This window comes from Capricornis sumatraensis, chromosome 1 (genome assembly GCF_032405125.1).
Source record: "Capricornis sumatraensis isolate serow.1 chromosome 1, serow.2, whole genome shotgun sequence".
NCBI classification, from domain to species: Eukaryota; Metazoa; Chordata; class Mammalia; order Artiodactyla; family Bovidae; genus Capricornis; species Capricornis sumatraensis.
This window is the reverse complement of record NC_091069.1, coordinates 193,799,912-193,817,462: the sequence shown is the minus strand read 5'-3', so window position 1 is coordinate 193,817,462 and position 17,551 is coordinate 193,799,912. Positions and strand designations below refer to the sequence as shown.

Here is a 17,551-nt window from a genome sequence, read left to right as displayed (position 1 = left end):
CAGCAAGTAAACCGCATTTCCGCCAAAACGGTGTCACTTCCTGAGTCTCACGCCGACCGGAAGGCGAGAACGGGAATTGACTTTGCCCTCAGTTAACATGGCCCCTTTCCGGCTTCGCCCTCTTTGGAAGATTGGCTCTCTCGGCCTCCGTTACTCTCCCCCGCTGTTCTCTTGCCCGTAGTAGCCATGGCGGCCATGAGTCTTTTGCATCGGGCTTCGGTTTCTGCAGTGGCCGCTCTGTCCGGCCGCCGTCTTGGCACTCGACTTGGATTCGGAGGCTTCCTCACCCGTGACTTTCCGAAGACTGTCGGTGGGTTCTAGCTCTGGGAGAAAGCGAGATTAGGGAACGTGGGTGGAGAGATGGAGGGCTCTTCCCGGGTGACCTTGGTGGAATCTGGAGGGAGCCGGGAATAAATTGAGGACTTGGGGTTTGTGAGAAGGAGCATGGGCTATGTGAGGAAACTGAGGGCTTTCCTGAAGTAATCAGGTCGATCGTATTTAAGTAATTAATTAGAATTTTTGAGACACTTTGTCATTCACCTATTCTGTTGCTAATTTGTGGATGAAGCTGAGTTTAGAAAGAGATTAGAAAGCGAAAGAACTAAGACCTCTGTTTCTCAGGCACACGGTTCTTTGCATTTTGCACCTGCGCTAGATTTTACTCTCACAAGGTGGGAAGTCATGTTGCTGAGGATCCTGCCGATGCTAATTCTAATATATGGTCAGGTGGAGACGGGGCTAACTCGTTCTGTAGGCACAGTGATCCGTCTTCATGATACTTTCAGGTGTCCACGAAAATGTTTTCATTTACATTTCTTTTAAAATCAAAAGGTAAAGGACTGTAATGTTAATGCGTAAGTGATGGTAAATCTAGCCTGAATTGTATTCGTTTTATATCAATGCAGTCACAAAATAATTATTTTTAATGTTTGGTTAGAGAGGAAGGGACCTATATGAAAATCGTAGGTCTTTTCCTAGGTCCTAGGAAAGTCAGGGCAGTCGTGGAAGGGTTATTTGGAGCCTCTCCGAGACTGTGGATTGAACTAAAGGGGAATGAATAATCATAATATTAATAGCAAAGCATCAAATGCTTTGTATTCAGTCTGAGTCCCTCTTGGTTTCTGCAAAGTGAATACAATGTTATTATCCCCATTTTACAGATGAGGAAACTGTGACTCAATTATTACAAAAATAATTCACTACTGTATTAAATTGAATAATAATAAGGACAGCTAACACTTATTGAGCATGTATTATGTGCTGGACACCATATAGATATTAATGATATTCATTTAATCCTCTAGATCGAAAATGGGCCGTAAGCTGTTTGCCCTATACAATAGATGTAGATACAGAAGAAGTGAAATTTAAAGGCAGAAAGGTTCTTCTCCAACTTAAAAATATCTTTTTCTGTTTACTGCTCTTCTCCCAATTTAATCTGAGTTATGTCATTTCACATGAAGAGGCATTATGCATAGGGACTTAATGGAAAAATGATGGAAAGGACCAATGGTATTCAACGAATTTCCAGCAGGAATTTGAACCTGCTACAAAGCCGCATGTGCTCACATTCCTTGATAAAAGTCCTTTGTAAATCTTTTCTGATTACACATATCCTCTTCACATACTCTCTGCTGCCCCACAGTGTTTGATCATGCCTATCTGGAGATACAGTTCAGTTCAGTCGCGCAGTCGTGGCCAACTCTTTGTGACCCCATGAATTGCAGCACGCCAGGCCTCCCTGTCCATCACCAACTCCCGGAGTTCACCCAAACTCTTGTCCATCGAGTCAGTGATGCCATACAGCCATCTCATCCTCTGTCATCCCCTTCTCCTACCCCCAATCCCTCCCAGCATCAGAGTCTTTTCCAATGAGTCAACTCTTGGCATGAGGTGGCCAAAGTATTGGAATTTCAGCTTTAGCATCAGTCCTTCCAATGAACATTCAGGACTGATCTCCTTTAGGATGGACTGGTTGGATCTCCTTGCAGTCCAAGAGACTCTCAAGAGTCTTCTCCAACACCACAGTTCAAAAGCATCAATTCTTCGGCACTCAGCCTTCTTCACAGTCCAACTCTCACATCCATACATGACCACTGGAAAAACCATAGCCTTGACTAGACAGACCTTTGTTGGCAAAGTAATGTCTCTGCTTTTGAATATGCTATCTAGGTTGGTCATAACTTTTCTTCCAAGGAGTAAGCGTCTTTTAATTTCATGGCTGCAGTCACCATCTGCAGTGATTTTGGAGCCCCCAAAAATAAAGTCTGACACTGTTTCCACTGTTTCCCCATCTATTTCCCTAAACGGAGGTAAAATTTCACTCCTAGATTCTGTTTATACACTACTCCCCATTCTTGAAGTTCTGGAAGGATCCTTGCAGATAATCTACACCCTTTCTACTGAGAGCAGCAGGGGAAATAATAGCTATAGTGAGTGTTACTGTGTTTTAGCTGTGTACCTGCTTTCAAAGGTATTTTGCGTGTGAAGCCTAATCTGTCACTGTGGAATAAAAGTTCATAATCTGCTTTATATTGTTTATGCCTGCCTCTGGGCTTCCAAGGTGGCACAGTAGTAAATAATCTGCCTGCCAGTACAGGAGATGCAAGAAATGTGGGTCTGATCCCTGGGTCAGGAAGATCCTCTGGAGAAGGAAACAGCAACCCGCTTCAGTACTCCTGCCTGGGAAATCCCATGAACAGAGAAGCCTGGCCGGCTACAGTCCCTGGGGTCACGAAGAGTTGGATGTGACTAAGCACCTGAGCGCATGCAGGCACAGCGGCACACACTCTCTGCCTCTCTGAGAATGTAAGATCCAGCAGAGTAGACAGGCTTGTCTGCTTTTGTTTCCTCTGGAGCCGGACTGCCTAGGTTTCAACTCTGGCTTCAGAATTCAATAATTCTGTGAATTTGGGTCATCATATCTGGGAAGTTAAGTAAAAGGCGCTTAATTACTCTGAACCTACAGGTCTTCAGCTTTAAAAATAGAGGATTTTTTTTTTTAAGAGAATTTTTACTACAAGTGTGCTTATATTCTGTTGACTTGACAGGGAAATAAAACCAGTCTCATTCTCACTGACAAGAGTTTATAACCCTGAGATGTGCTTCCGCATAATTTTGCATCTTTCTAGAAATGTTATTTTGAAGTAAACATCTCTTACCATAAGAACTGTTTAAAAAAAAGAGTGATAATTTAAACTTATCTCAAAGGTGGTGGTAAAGAGTGAGCGGGGAGGGTCTGCAGCACTGAGCATTACCTTCTTCAAGGCCCTCTTGCCTGCAACTTTCTTAAACTTTTAATGCTGCCACGTTATCATCACCCTCAGCACAGATTAAAGTATTCTATTTAATTAAATTATTAAATGTCAAACATCAGTGGACTCTAGAAATGAGCTTAAGTTCTCTCCTCAGCTGCAGAGAACTTTTGTGTTGAAGGCTGATGTCGATATATTATGACTTGGAACCTGAGAAGAGTATTAAAATGATTTTATAAACAAAGCAGTGTGGACTTAGTTCAGACATGGATGATGGGGCATGTTAATAGGTTCTAGGGACAGTTTTAAGAGGTGTAATTGTCAGAGAAGGCAATGGCAACCCACTCCAGTACTCTTGCCTGGAAAATCCCATGGACGGAGGGGCCTGGTGGGCTGCAGTCCATGGTGTCGCTAGGAGTTGGACACGACTGAGCGACTTCACTTTCACTTTTCACTTTCATGCATTGGAGAAGGACATGGCAACCCACTCCAGTGTTCTTGCCTGGAGAATCCCAGGGACGGGGGAGCCTGGTGGGCTGCCGTCTATGGGGTCGCACAGAGTCAGACACAACTGAAGCGACTTCGCAGTAGCAGCAGCAATTGTCAGAAAGGTAAAGGGTGTGTTTTCTGATACATCTGAAAATGGGGCTCTTGGAATAGGTAGGTGTTGAGAGAGAAGGCTGCAGAAAGGGAAGTCAGGACCACATTAGGGGAGAGGGTGAATACAAAAGGGCTTCCCAGATGGAGCTAGTGGTAAAAATAAAAAACTCGCCTGCTGATAGAGGAGATGTAAGAGACGCTGGTTCGATCACTGGTTGGGAAGATCCCTGAAGAAGGGCACAGCAACCCACTCCAGTATTTTTGCCTGGAGAATCCCATGGACAGAGGAGCCTGGCAGGCTACAGTCCATGGGGTTGCAAAGATTTAGATATGAACGACTGAAGCAACTTAGCACATACACACTGAATACAAAGCCAAAGTATCTTAACAATTTGGTAGGCAGCCGAGAGTATTTAGCAGAAGAGCAGCATCAGTAGCATGCTTTAGGAAGATGCATCTGAATATTTGGTTGATTTATCAAGCGTGTTGATTACTTAAGCCAGTGAGGTGAAGTGAGCATGGAGAGAAATGGAAGGTTTGAATTTTAGAGTCAAGAGGCCTTGACAACTGATAGATGAGGTGTAGGAAGACAAGTGAGATTTTTAGCCTGGGTAATTGAGTTGGTGCTACAGTTAACTGGGAATAGTCAGAGAATGAGGGAATGGAAATTAGTTTTGGGGCTTGTCTTAGAGACACACAAAAATCTTACATTGAATTATTTGATCCTCACAAGTGTCACAGTTGTCCACAACATAACTTTCCTGAAGTTATATACATTTAAAAAAATGGTTATTGAAACCTTACTTCCACATAATTAATGAATACCTAATTGAGAAATTACAGGGCTTTAGAGAGTGGTAGGAAATGCCTGTTTTTGTGGCAGAAGGATCTGAGTTCCAGAAATCCTGCCATCCAACTGGTTGTAAGCAGTGTTCACGCTAATGATTTTAGACTGTAAGCAGATGGTCCTACTGTTAATATAACAACAAATCGTGAAAAGAGTTTAGTACTGTGAGGTATCTTTTAGAACAGTTAATAGTTATCTGGTACATTTAATGACATGAATATTTGTTCAATAGTAGAGTAATTATAAGTGATGAAAGCAAGAAGTTTACATTACTATTTAATATTGCTAGAATGCAGCCAGTCCAAGCTTTCTTCCATAATTTTTTTTTCTGTTACAGTTTCTGTATTTGTTAATGCTTGCATTCATAAACAGTTGTCCCTAAAACCCCACATAGAGTTTAATCCTTGTATGTATATTTGTGTGTGTATATGTTTCTGTCTGAAAGGGAAAGTTGAGACTATACTGTCTCTTCTGAATTTACTTTCAGGGTCTAAAGAAGGATTCCCTGCCAACTTTTTATTTACTTAAGAAATGTAAATTCAGCGATAGGGTTCTCCTGCCACTTGCAGACACTAAAGAGCACGGAGATACAGTACTGAATAATTCAGCTTAGCGTTTATTGTTCTAAAGGAAATAACCAAATGACATTAAGGAGAATAAGTAGGTGACCAGCTTTGGATAGGGTAGTCAGAGAAGACTTCTTTGAAGAGGGGACATTTGATCTTATCTCTGAAGGATGGGATGAGGAGGTGGCCATTCAAAGAGCCTAAGGAAAGGCTTTCAGGCAAAGGGGAAAGTAAGGGCAAAAACGTGAAAGCAGGAAGGAGTTCTTAATGATGGAAGGAAATTATTCAGATTGATCAGTAGGAAAGATATGTCTTTATTCTAAGAGGAGCCATCTGTCAGATTCTTTGAGAGAAAAGATCTTAGAAATCTTCTAGGCTAACCCCCTGTAGTATACATTGTTGTATTCCATTATTGACTCTCAAATAACTTCAGAGTGGGTGTTGGAGAGGCAGTTCAGTTTTATTTTCAACTGCTAAAATTGTCAGAAACTTCTTTCTTGTATTAAGCTAAAAATACTCTTTCACATATTGATCCTAGTTCTTCCTTCCAGTTCAGCACAGCCCTTGTCAGACAACCCTCAGCTATTTAAAGACCCTTGTCTGGTCTCCATCCTGACTTCTTTTTTGTAGACCAGTAAGCTTCCATTTTTTCAGCAGGTCAGTTTCCAGCGTGTTTGCCATCCTAGTTGCCTAACTTGGGGCATGCTCCAGATTGTCCCTCCAAAAGAGTGTACTCGAGGATGGACACGCTTCAGAAGGTCTAGTTAAGAGGTGGGTTGAGGGCTTCTTCTGTTTTGACCCTGTATTTCTGGTACATCAGATTAAGATTGGATTACCTTTGAGTTTTTTTGGTAACCACATGACACCAGTGACTTTTCCTTTATTTCTTTTTGCTCGGACCACAGGGCTTGCCAGATCTCAGTTCCCAGACCAGGGACTGAACCTGGGCCACAGCAGTGAAAGCCCAGAATCCTCACCGCTGGGCCACCAGAGAACTTCCACCAGTGACTTTGCTTAAGTTTGTGAGCAACTAAATTTCTGGATGGTTCAGGCAGGACTTGCCGCTTACTATACTTAACCCTTTTCGATTCAGCCTTTTGTAAATGCAGCAGGAGGGATTTGGGGAGGATCCTGTTTCATCATTGGTGTGGTAGCCACTCTTAGAGCAGTAGCTCTGTAATGTCAGGAATACCATCTCCACCTCATCTAGGCCATTCATAGAAATCGTGAGACAACCCTTTGGCAGGTTACTGCATAAGTAATCGGTACCTTTTTGGTATGATCAGCCAGTTGCCCATTACCAATTTTATCTAACTTGCTTCTTCTCTCGGTTTATAATGTACCTTCCTTGTACTCCCCTAGACTCCACCAACCTGTCTAAAGAGGAACTTTAATTGGGGCCTGTTCTTTTCTGATACTGTATTCCTTTCTTTCCTTTGTTGTCCTTATAGATTTGTAATTTTGTTATCTACTTTTTCTCTCCCAGCAGGATCTATATACCTTTTATGCTGTACACCTAGCAAAGACCTGTACATAGTGGGCACTTAAATATTTACTGAATTAGTGAGTGGTTTGTACTATTCAGCCCATTTTTTAAAACTCCTCAAAAATTTCTATTGAATCTTTCAAATGATTTATTGAACTACATACTTACCTTGTCAAATTCTCTTGTTATTTTAGAGGTCTTAGTAGTATGATTTATACTTAGTAAATTCATGCTAGCTTCTAATTCTCTTGTGAATTAACCTTCTAAGTTCATTGCAAGCTGCTGCAGGTAATAGCAAATTTTAAAAGACCGTTCTTGTTTTCAAGGTACTTATATTTCAGTGGGGGCAGTTAAAGCAGGTTTGCACACCAGTAGAGTACACAGCAGTTCAGAGGTAGGAGAGCTCTCATCTTAGTTGGAAAGCATTTGGTTTCTTAGAGGATAAGATGTCATCTGGGTCTAAACAGTAGATTTCAGGAGGGGAGAGGTCATTCCTGACATGTAAGTTTGAGCAGTGGGTACAATCTTTCCGATATCTATTATGACTGAAATTCCTTTAATAGTTCAAATTCCTGCTGGATTGAATAATTATCTTTCCATTTATTTTGCATCAAGTCCCTAATGTATATTGCCTCATCATATCAGACAATTTAAATTCTTTTGCAGCACTTATTGCTGCAAATATTTATTGCAGAGATAAAGAGCTCTGTGATCCACCAAGAGTCTCTGATCTTCCTACTTGCTACTGGAACAAATTCAAATAATCATTTAGATATTTTTGAATATCTTGAATAGTGATGAATAAAAATGAAAATGTTGAATAAAAATGAGGAGAGTTAAAGTTTAGAACAGTACGTGTTAAACACACATATTTTTTGGCAGAGAAGGGATGCTTTATCATGATTCATATTAAACATTTATGCATGTACATTTTCTTATAATCTGATTTTTATCTCCAAATATAACAATAAGCCTTGTATATAACAGGGTAACTTAATATTTTTAGCTCCTGTGCGACACAGTGGAGACCATGGGAAAAGACTGTTTATCATCAAGCCTTCCGGATTCTATGACAAACGTTTTTTGAAATTACTGGTGAGTTAAAACTTTTGTTGAACTAAACTGTGTATAAATAGGAATTTTTTTTTCTTATTTAGAAAACATCTTTCATTTTATAAAAGATTTTGTTTTGTAAATGTATATTCCTTTTCTCAAAAAATTTTGAAGTTTTGTAGTAAGGTCTGGTTTGTTATTGAATTTATTTTTAAATTAGTGAGACTTTCCTTTTTTCAAGAAAAATTCAGACATATTGGAAGTATAAATTGAACTATTTCTTTCTTCTGAAGATTATGGGGTTTTGAAATAATCACCTGTGTTCCCTGTCCCCCTCCCAGTCTATAAATTTTAAAACTGAAAATGGATTCATTTGGTAATAATTATTTGTATTACTAAAATATTCCTTAAATTAGCAAAGAACTCATTGAAGGACTTCTTTAAATATGTAACTCCATTATTTTGAGATGATTTTTTAATTCTTTGTTGTTTAGGAACATTGATCTCAGAGAGTGAAGCAGTGTGTTAATCATATATTTGTGTCTCAAGACTCTATAAGGAAAAGTAGAGACTTAGAAGGTGGAAGATTGTCCAGACTCTGCCACTGTTCCTAAAGCTGTGACCCACTGGCTGCCCCTTAGACCTTCCCCTGCCCCCTATTGTACTTAATGCCCTTCTTCTTGCCGGTGGTTGACCTCCCCCTTTTTTTGTGATGACCAACTCAAACTCTAGAAATCATCCTCATCTTCTTATATTTTTATTCTTAATATAAAAATTTCTGGGATTTCCCTGGTGGTCCAGTGGTTAAGAATCCATCTTGCAATCAGGGAATGAGCATTCCATCCCTAGTCAGGGAACTAAGATCTCAGGTGCAGCAGAGCAGCTAAGCCTGCGAGCCACAACTAGAGAGTCAGTGCACTACAGCAAGGTCCTGTATGATTCAAGGAAGATCCAGTGGGCCACTGCTGACTTGAAAGACACAGCTAAATAAATAAATGTCCCTTAATACATTGCTTTAACCAGAAATTGAAAAATCACTTAAATATATATTGCATTATACTGGTGAAATCTGACTTTTTTCTTTCATTTTTGATGCTAAATATAGGCATCTAAAAACTAGAGCAAAGGGAAATTATAGAAATATATCGCTTTGTATCAGATCTCCAATTTGGCAAGTTTATTTTATATGAAATATAAGGAAATCATATAATGAGGGTAGTTTGAGTGTGAGGAAAGATAGGAAACGGTTATGTGAAAACTTTTTTTTTCTTTTTTAATCTTAACAGAGATTCTACATTTTGTTGACTGGGATTCCAGTAGTAATTGGCATAACTTTGATAAATGTATTCATTGGTGAGTATCTTCCCCACTGACTAGTAAGTTTTTAAGACCTGTGTATATTAATATAAAAAAGAAATTACGGATATTAGAAGGGAAAGTTCTTTAAATAAAAAACTTAAGCATGAGAATTCATTTCAACCAAATCTTAATCTGCAGTAATGTACGGTGGTTCTTTTTCTAACTTTTTTCCCAAAAAAACCTTTAAGGTCCCTGACTCTATAGACCATATTAAAGACCTGACTTCTTCCTCCTTCTCAAACCAGCTTGGATAAGTCTGAATGAGGAAAACAGAAATACAGGTGGAAAACAAGCTGAGGGATAGAACAAATTTTTTTATCCATCTTGGAATTTAGAAAGTGATAATCTTCTTTAAAGAATGGATTTGTGAATGACAGTAAATACTAGGTTTTCTTGGGAAATTCTGCGTGAAGTACTTCTAAAACTTGAATCCTTGAATATTTTGCCTAGGAGGTTTAGGGAGACTCAGAGGAATAATTTGTTTTTCATTATATCTTGTTACACTAAATAAAAACAAAATGAGAACTCTTATATAATGCCTATATGCAAAGCCTTACACATAGAAGACATCTAAAAAATATATAGTGAATGATTTTCCACCAGATTGAAGTGAATTTAAAATATTAGACATCTTCATTGCTATAAAACAAAAGGTTCTTTAAAACCACAAGAGATAGGTTTCTTATTTAAATAGTGAAAAATTAACATAAACTCCTGTTACTAAAGTTGAATATCAGTGTTTTCTGTTACTAGGTGAAGCTGAGTTAGCAGAAATTCCAGAAGGCTACGTCCCAGAACACTGGGAATATTTCAAGGTTGGTATAGGTCACTAAAAGTTATTTGCAGGGTTAGGTGCCTTGTCAATGTACTGGTTAATAGCTTAATTTAACAATTGTGATACAGTTTTAAATTCAGTTTTTTATATCAAGTAAATGATGCATTTTGTGTTCACTTTTTATAAGCAACTTCTTTGGGTAATTATCTGCATTGTAAGCTTCATGATTTTTTAAAGACCGACTCTGTACTGTGTTACTAACCTAGCATAGTAACAAAATTTATCCTGTGTTCTACACCATAGGAAAAATTGTCCTGATACTAATGCTGGCTATCATTTGTTGAATACTCACTGTGTAGCAGGCATTTTGATAGTGTTTTACAAATATTATCTCATAATAGTACTATTAGTTTTCCCACTTTAAAGCTGAGGAAGCTGAATCTTAAAAGGAGGTAGGTGACCTGTTTCAGGGATAGGGTCAGTATTGGAACATAGAGGGTCTTGACTCCAGCACTATGAATTAATCATTTTACCATACTGTCATTGCTACTAAGGTAAGGTGAGGTAAGGTGAAGTCGCTCAGTCATGTCCAACTGTTTGCCACCCCACGGACTGTAGTCTACCAGGCTCCTCCATCCATGGGATTCTCCAGGCAAGAATACTGGAGTGGGTTGCCATTTCCTTCTCCAGGGGATCTTCCTGACCCAGGGATCGAACCCAGGTATCCCGCATTGAAAGCAGACGCTTTAACCTCTGAGCCACCAGGGAAGCCCACTACTAAAGTCCCAGATTAATTCTGTTATTTGTGTTTATTAAGTGTTGTAGTAAGATGGCCTTGATTACAGTATGTTTCCATGTTTTGTTATCTGAATGAATTATATTTTAGAAAAGAAATATTTCATTATAAACTCTTAAGGTAACGCCATACAATTAGCTTATCTTTGCTTACTGGTAAAAACAGCTCCATTTTGGGATCACCAAACCCCAGCTTTTGCACTGAAATCTGCCACTTAAGATATTCAGAGCATAGTGTAATAAGAGCGAGCACAAGTTTTGGAGTCAGACTGGCCTGAGTCCAGACACTGCAACCTAGTAACTGTACTGCTGCTGCTAAGTCGCTTCAGTTGTGTCCGACTCTGTGCGACCCCATAGACGGCAGCCCACCAGGCTCCCCCGTCCCTGGGATGCTCCAGGCAAGAACACTGGAGTGGGTTGCCATTTCCTTCTCCAATGCATGAAAGTGAAAAGTGAAAGGGAAGTCTCACAGTCATGTCCAACTCTTCGAGACCCCATGGACTGCAGCCCACCAGGCTCCTCTGTCCATGGGATTTTCCAGGCAAGAGTACTGGAGTGGGGTACCATTGCCTTCTCCGAGTAACTGTACAGTCTTGTAGAATTTGCTCACCTGTAAATGAAGACAAATACAGTATCTACAGAACGGAGTACATAAAAGTGTTACTGATTAACCTGAGATGGTCCTTTTAGGAAAACAGTACACTGGAATAGTGATGTACTTTTTAGACACTAATCTCAAAACAAATTTTCTCTTGTAGCATCCTATATCAAGATGGATTGCCCGAACTTTCTTTGATGCTCCTGAAAAGAATTACGAAAGAACAATGGCTATCCTTCAAATTGAAGCTGAAAAGGCTGAATTACGGTAAAAGAAGTGTGGGGGGTGGAGTGCAGGGAAGAAAATCCTTGCCTACAGTTGCAAACCACAGGAAGAAATTTAATAAAACTGTCTTCAACACTGTAAGATGCTCTGTGTGAAAGGGTGACAATGGCGAGAGAATCTTCGCCATCTTTAGAATGGAGATGATGCATTGGAGACTAGGAGACTATTCAGGATAATATCTGTCAGATTACAAGGAATTCTTTTTTTGAAATGTCCTGACCCTTTTAAGTGCTAAGCAGCCTTCTCCTTCCCCTTCTCCCTGCAATTCCCTTTTCTTCTGCACCCAATCTGATCCTTCAAGGCGACCACGATTTAATAATGATTTCTTGTATACATTCCTAGGAAAAATTTTATATATTAAAAATATATATTGTATTTATCATTTACAAAATGTATCAACACAATGGAATCCTGTTACCAACACTGTTCTGTGCGTTTTCTTTGTTTCATGTAAATACATAGTCATCCCTTGGTATCTGTGAGAGTTTGGTTCCAGGACCTCCAGCAGATATCAAAAATCTGAGGATGCTCCAGTCTGTATAAAATGGTGTAGAACAGTCAGCCCTCTGAGGATAGGGAGGGCCTACTGTATCTTGACGATCTTCCTGTAATAGCATATACTCCATTCTTTCTCATAGTTGCACTGCATGGATGTGCCTTAATTTTTTAAACCAGTAGGGGACCTCTTGTTGGTTTTTAGGCTCTCTTCAAGTTTTTTGATATTGTACATTGTGCTGTGCTGAATATCCTTATGCATGTATTTTGCATATTTATTCAGTATATCTGGAATATAAATTCCTAGCAGTGGCTCTGTTAACCACTTGTTGTGCTTTATATTTTTAAAAATGCATTTGTTTAGTTTTGGCTGTGCTGGGTCTTCTTTGCTGTGCAGGCTTTTCTCTGGTTGGTGACCAGCAGGGCCAGTCCCCAGTTGTGGTGCATGGGCTTCTCATTGTGGTAGCCTCTCTTGTTGTGGAGCATGAGCTCTAGGGTGTGCGGGCTTCAGTAGTTGGGGCATGCAGGCTCCAGAGCAGTAGTCCAATAGCTGTGGCACACAGGCTTAGTTGCTCCAAGGCATGTGGGATCTTCCCAGACCAGGGATCGAACCTGTATCTCCTGCATTGGCAGCAAGATTCTCTACCACTGAGCCACCAGGGAAGCCCATGCTTTACATTTTAGATAGCTCTTGTCAGATTCCTCTTTAGAAAGTTGTGCCAGTTGTCTTTTCTGTCATCAATACATAGTAATTAATTCTGTTTCTCCATACCTTTCCCAGTAAAGGAATTTATTAAACCTAAATATTTTTGCTCATAAGATAGTTGAAAATGTTATCTCATCATTTCAATTCTGTATTTTTGGCGAAGTTGAGCATTTTTTCATTATCTATTGGTTATTTGTGTTTCTTTTTTTAGAAATTGCCCATTTTTCTACTAACTTATGCATTGATTAAAATAACCTTTTGTTTTTGTTGCAGATTTGTTTTCTCTGGCTTGTCATTTGTCTTCTGACAGTGTAGAATTTTTTTGCAACATAGTGTTTTTATGTTTCAGATAACAAAAGTCCAGTAATACCTAATATATTTTGAATACTTACTAGATACTGATACTTTAATTACTATATATATATTACTTGTTTAATTATCGTTAGGTTTGTCAGTTGTTTTCTTTAGCTTCCATAATTTTATGTCATGTATACGTCTTTGTGAGTAATAAAATAAGTAAATATACAAGTGCCAAACTATTTTTTTAATGTTTGCTCATATTTCCTTTTGCTACTTTTAAATATGATCTTATTTGAGATTTATTTTGCTATTTGGAGTGAGGTTTACATACAATCAAATGTACCCATTAAGTTCAGTGAGTTTTGACAAAAATAAACTGAAATCACCACAATCAGGTGATTTTGATCACCTCATGAGTCTCTTTCCTGTCCCTTCAGTCAGCCCCCCTTCTTCAACTCTTGACCCCAGGCTACACTCATCTACTTCCCATTTGTTCTGCTTTAACTTTGTAGTTTACAAAAATTGCTATGATGCTGAAGAATATTTAAATGATTAAATAAACATATGATTAGCTTGTTTTCTGGATGTAAAATTACATATATATGTAGTTTCCATATAGAACTGTCATTAAATATTTAAGAGTGTGGAACAGCATTATGCCTCATATTTGGTTAACTTTGGACATTTTTGAACTTCAGACATATACCTTTGGTAAAACACAAGATTCTAAAATTTCTTAGACATATGGAGATCCTGAATAATTTCAAAACAAAGTGGAAATAAAAGCAGGACCCTGACTTTTACCCCTAAAAGAAAAATGCCGGTGTGAGCATGGAATGGGGAGTATCTACAGTTTTTTAAAAAATACATGTTTAGGTGTGTAGCAAACGGAAGCGTAAATGAAAGGCGTAAAATAGGAAGGGACTGTCTTCCATAGGGAAATAACTATGAGTTTCAGTCCTCCCCAATTTTTAATACTCTATTCATGTGTATATATACACAGTCACAAATGCTTTTTTCTGTTTTTTAATGAAATGGGAAGATGTTACACATATTTATTTTATACCTTGCTTTTTTAACCTAACAGTGTATCTGCCCCCTCCTTTCCATGTTACTATTTACGTAGATTTCCCTTATTCTTTTTAACAGGTGCATAGGCTGTCCATTATATGGGTGCCATAATTTATTTAACCAGTCTCTGTGATGAATATTTTAATTACTTTCATTTTGAATAATTACATTCTAAAAAGTAGAAAAGAAAAAAGATTATATTTAATCCCCCCAAAAGAGAAATATATTTTCTTAATAAATATAAATATATTAGCGTATACTACCACCAAAATATATTATCTGTCATAGATTGGGTTGGTTAAGCTGGTTATGGTTAATAAAGTGAATAAATAACTATGATAAATTTCCAGTGCTATAAAAAGGTAGTATCTTTATAGTCTGTAAAAATGGAAAGTAAAAGCCCTGATGGAAAAGGGATTATTCCAGGAATGTGTGTTAGGTTATACAAAGGCTTGGCTGTGAAAAAAATGAACATATCTTTCTAGAGCAGAGATTATTCAGTTTGTAAAGAAGGCTGAGGACAGATAAGTAAATCTTAGAGTTGGAGAATGTTTTTCTTTATCCTGGTTTTCCTTTTCTTTACCAATATTGATGGTCTGTCCAGTGTTGACCAGGCTCAGTGTGATGTTGGTGGCTGGTGAATGAGATACCATCCCTGCTCTCAAAAGGTCTGTCCTAATAGTGATGGGCAGCCAGTGTAGATGGCATGTGCGCTCCTCAGGAAGGCCTGTTCCTCTTTTAATTCCTAGCATTTGGCACAACAGATAGTCATAATAGTAGACATTCTGTAAATGACTCTCTTAACATTTAAAAGGCAAGAAGACAGGAAATGCATTACCGTTGTTCAAGTGAAAGTGATTTGCCCAGACAAAGAACCAAGAGAATTCATTATCAATTCAAGTGATATTTGAGGGATTAAAAATAATATTCATTGGCTAACTACATAAGCAAGATAATAAAAGCCAAAATAAGTCCCAAATTTTGCTTATAGGTGTATATCAGATATATGCATACACATGGATCTGTGGAGGGACATTATATTTTACATAAAAGCAAGACTCTCAAGTGGTTGTTCTTTACAGAGATAATTCATTAAATTTATAATGGGAAATGCTGTAATCACAACATCACTATTCTATTTCTTACAGATTAAAGGAGCTGGAAGTACGAAGATTAATGCGAGCAAGAGGCGATGGCCCCTGGTTTCAGTATCCAACCATCGATAAGGCACTTATTGATCATTCTCCAAAAGCAGCCCCTGACAACTAATCTTTCATTTCTCTAAGTACAAAGTATATTGTCTTTAGGTGAAAATAAATTACTAAATATATTCTGTATTTTTCCTGTGTGATAAATGAAAGATCATTTTCATTGCTCTGTTTCTCAATATTGGTTCAGATTAAGGCTGTTTTGTGTGCGATTTCATTTTTTCCTCAGCTTTACTGAGGTGTAACTGATGAAGTTGTAAGATGTTTAAAGTGTACTTTATGATGATTTGATATATATTTTGAAAGGCAGATTCAGGTTTCTGGTTTGGGGCTTTCAGTTTCCTCTTTTAAGGTTTTCAGTTCAGTTCAGTCGCTCAGTTGTGTCCAACTCTTTGCGACCCCATGAATCGCAGCATGCTAGGCCTCCCTGTCCATCACCATCTCCCGGAGTTCACTCAGACTCACGTCCATCGAGTCCGTGATGCCATCCAGCCATCTCATCCTGGGTCGTCCGCTTCTCCTCCTGCCCCCAATCCCTCCCAGCATCAGAGTCTTTTCCAATGAGTCAACTCTTCGCATGAGGTGGCCAAAGTACTGGAGCTTCAGCTTTAGCAGCATTCCTTCCAAAGAAATCCCAGGGTTGATCTCCTTCAGAATGGACTGGTTAGATCTCCTTGCAGTCCAAGAGACTCTCAAGAATCTTCTCCAACACCACAGTTCAAACGCATCAATTCTTCGGTGCTCAGCCTTCTTCACAGTCCAACTCTCACATCCACACATGACCACAGGAAAAACCATAGCCTTGACTAGGTGGACCTTAGTCGGCAAAGTAATGTCTCTGCTTTTGAATATACTATCTAGGTTGCTCATAATTTTTCTTCCAAGGAGTAAGCGTCTTTTAATTTCATGGCTGCAGTCACCCCAAAAAAATAAAGTCTGACACTGTTTCCACTGTTTCCCCATCTATTTCCCATGAAGTGATGGGACCAGAGGCCATGATCTTCGTTTTCTGAATGTTGAGCTTTAAGCCAACTTTTTCACTCCTCTTTCACTTTCATCAAGAGGCTTTTTAGCTCCTCTTCACTTTCTGCCATAAGGGTGGTGTTATCTGCATATCTGAGGTTATTGATATTTAAATATGATAAAAAAAAATTCAGAGAAATTGGAATTTGTGAACTCATAAAGGTATAGCTTTGAAATATTAATGTTTTACTTGTCTGATAAATGGAAGTTAGAGAAATCTATGTTGAATATCAGGAAATATGCAATTTCATACATGTGAGTTGTAGATACCTAGATTACTCAAGGGCAACTCAAAATTTTAAGTTATACAAATGTTGAATCAACTATATAAAACATTAACACCTAAATAAACAGTTTTTCAGTGAACACATCTCAAAGTTTAATGTTTTCATGGTTTTTAGCCATAAACTGTTCTTTTTAAATGTATACACGTGTTCATTTCTTTTTTAGATGCAATATGCAATATTCCTTAGGGTCTTTTTTTGTAAACACTGGAGAGGTTCCACAGGTAAAATTATCACTGCGAAAATTGTGAAATGAGTAAAAGCTAAAATAATGGCTGTCATTTATTAAGCATTTTCTGTCTGCTGGGCACTGTGCTGAATAACTGAATTTATTCACATTGTTTTCAAAATGACCTTAGGAGGTACTATTACTTTCTGCATTTTACAGATGAGAAATTGAAGCTCAGAGTCTTGAGACACATACTTAATGCTTCAACTTCCAAAATGAACTTTTAGCTTCAAAAATTCATTTTCAGTGAATAGCTTTTGAATACCCTTGTGCCCTAAGGGCTGTTTACAATCCAGCCATCGTCCTTTGGTGTGGTTGCATTTTCTTATTTCCCCAGAAGAGGGCTGCCTCACCCAGGTTCTTGCAGATTTTTTTTTTTACTTGCAGATTTTGATCTGAGGATTCCTGAAGCAATCAAATTACCACCTCATAATTCTGCCAGAGTATTTGAGAGAAGGATGTCCTATCCCTGAGCCCCTGCTTGCATGAACCATTCAGTTTTGTAGGAGAAGGGGAAGGAGCATAGAAGCAGATAAGTCTTATCAGAGGAAATTGTTAATGATGCTACACCTATGTACCTTTATGTTCAGTAATTTTAGACTTCACATGTTATTTTT

The 17,551-nt window shown here is 38.5% G+C and overlaps 1 protein-coding gene across 3 annotated transcripts; it reads left to right on the top strand.

The window, feature by feature from the left end:
• The first annotated feature begins 105 nt into the window (after positions 1–105).
• On the top strand, positions 106–16,717 carry NDUFB5 (NADH:ubiquinone oxidoreductase subunit B5). Of its 3 annotated transcripts, XM_068975710.1 has the most exons (6): positions 106–310; positions 7,760–7,848; positions 9,093–9,159; positions 9,919–9,980; positions 11,494–11,600; positions 15,339–16,715. In XM_068975710.1, the coding sequence occupies exons 1-6, from the start codon at positions 187–189 to the stop codon at positions 15,457–15,459; spliced, it is 570 nt and encodes a 189-aa protein (XP_068831811.1). In that variant the 5' UTR covers positions 106–186; the 3' UTR covers positions 15,460–16,715. The 3 variants fall into 3 exon arrangements, with proteins under 3 accessions (XP_068831811.1, XP_068831818.1, XP_068831826.1); XM_068975717.1 differs by lacking the exon at positions 11,494–11,600 and having other exon boundaries at positions 15,339–16,716; XM_068975725.1 differs by lacking the exons at positions 7,760–7,848; positions 9,093–9,159 and having other exon boundaries at positions 15,339–16,717.
• The last annotated feature ends 834 nt before the right edge of the window (positions 16,718–17,551 follow it).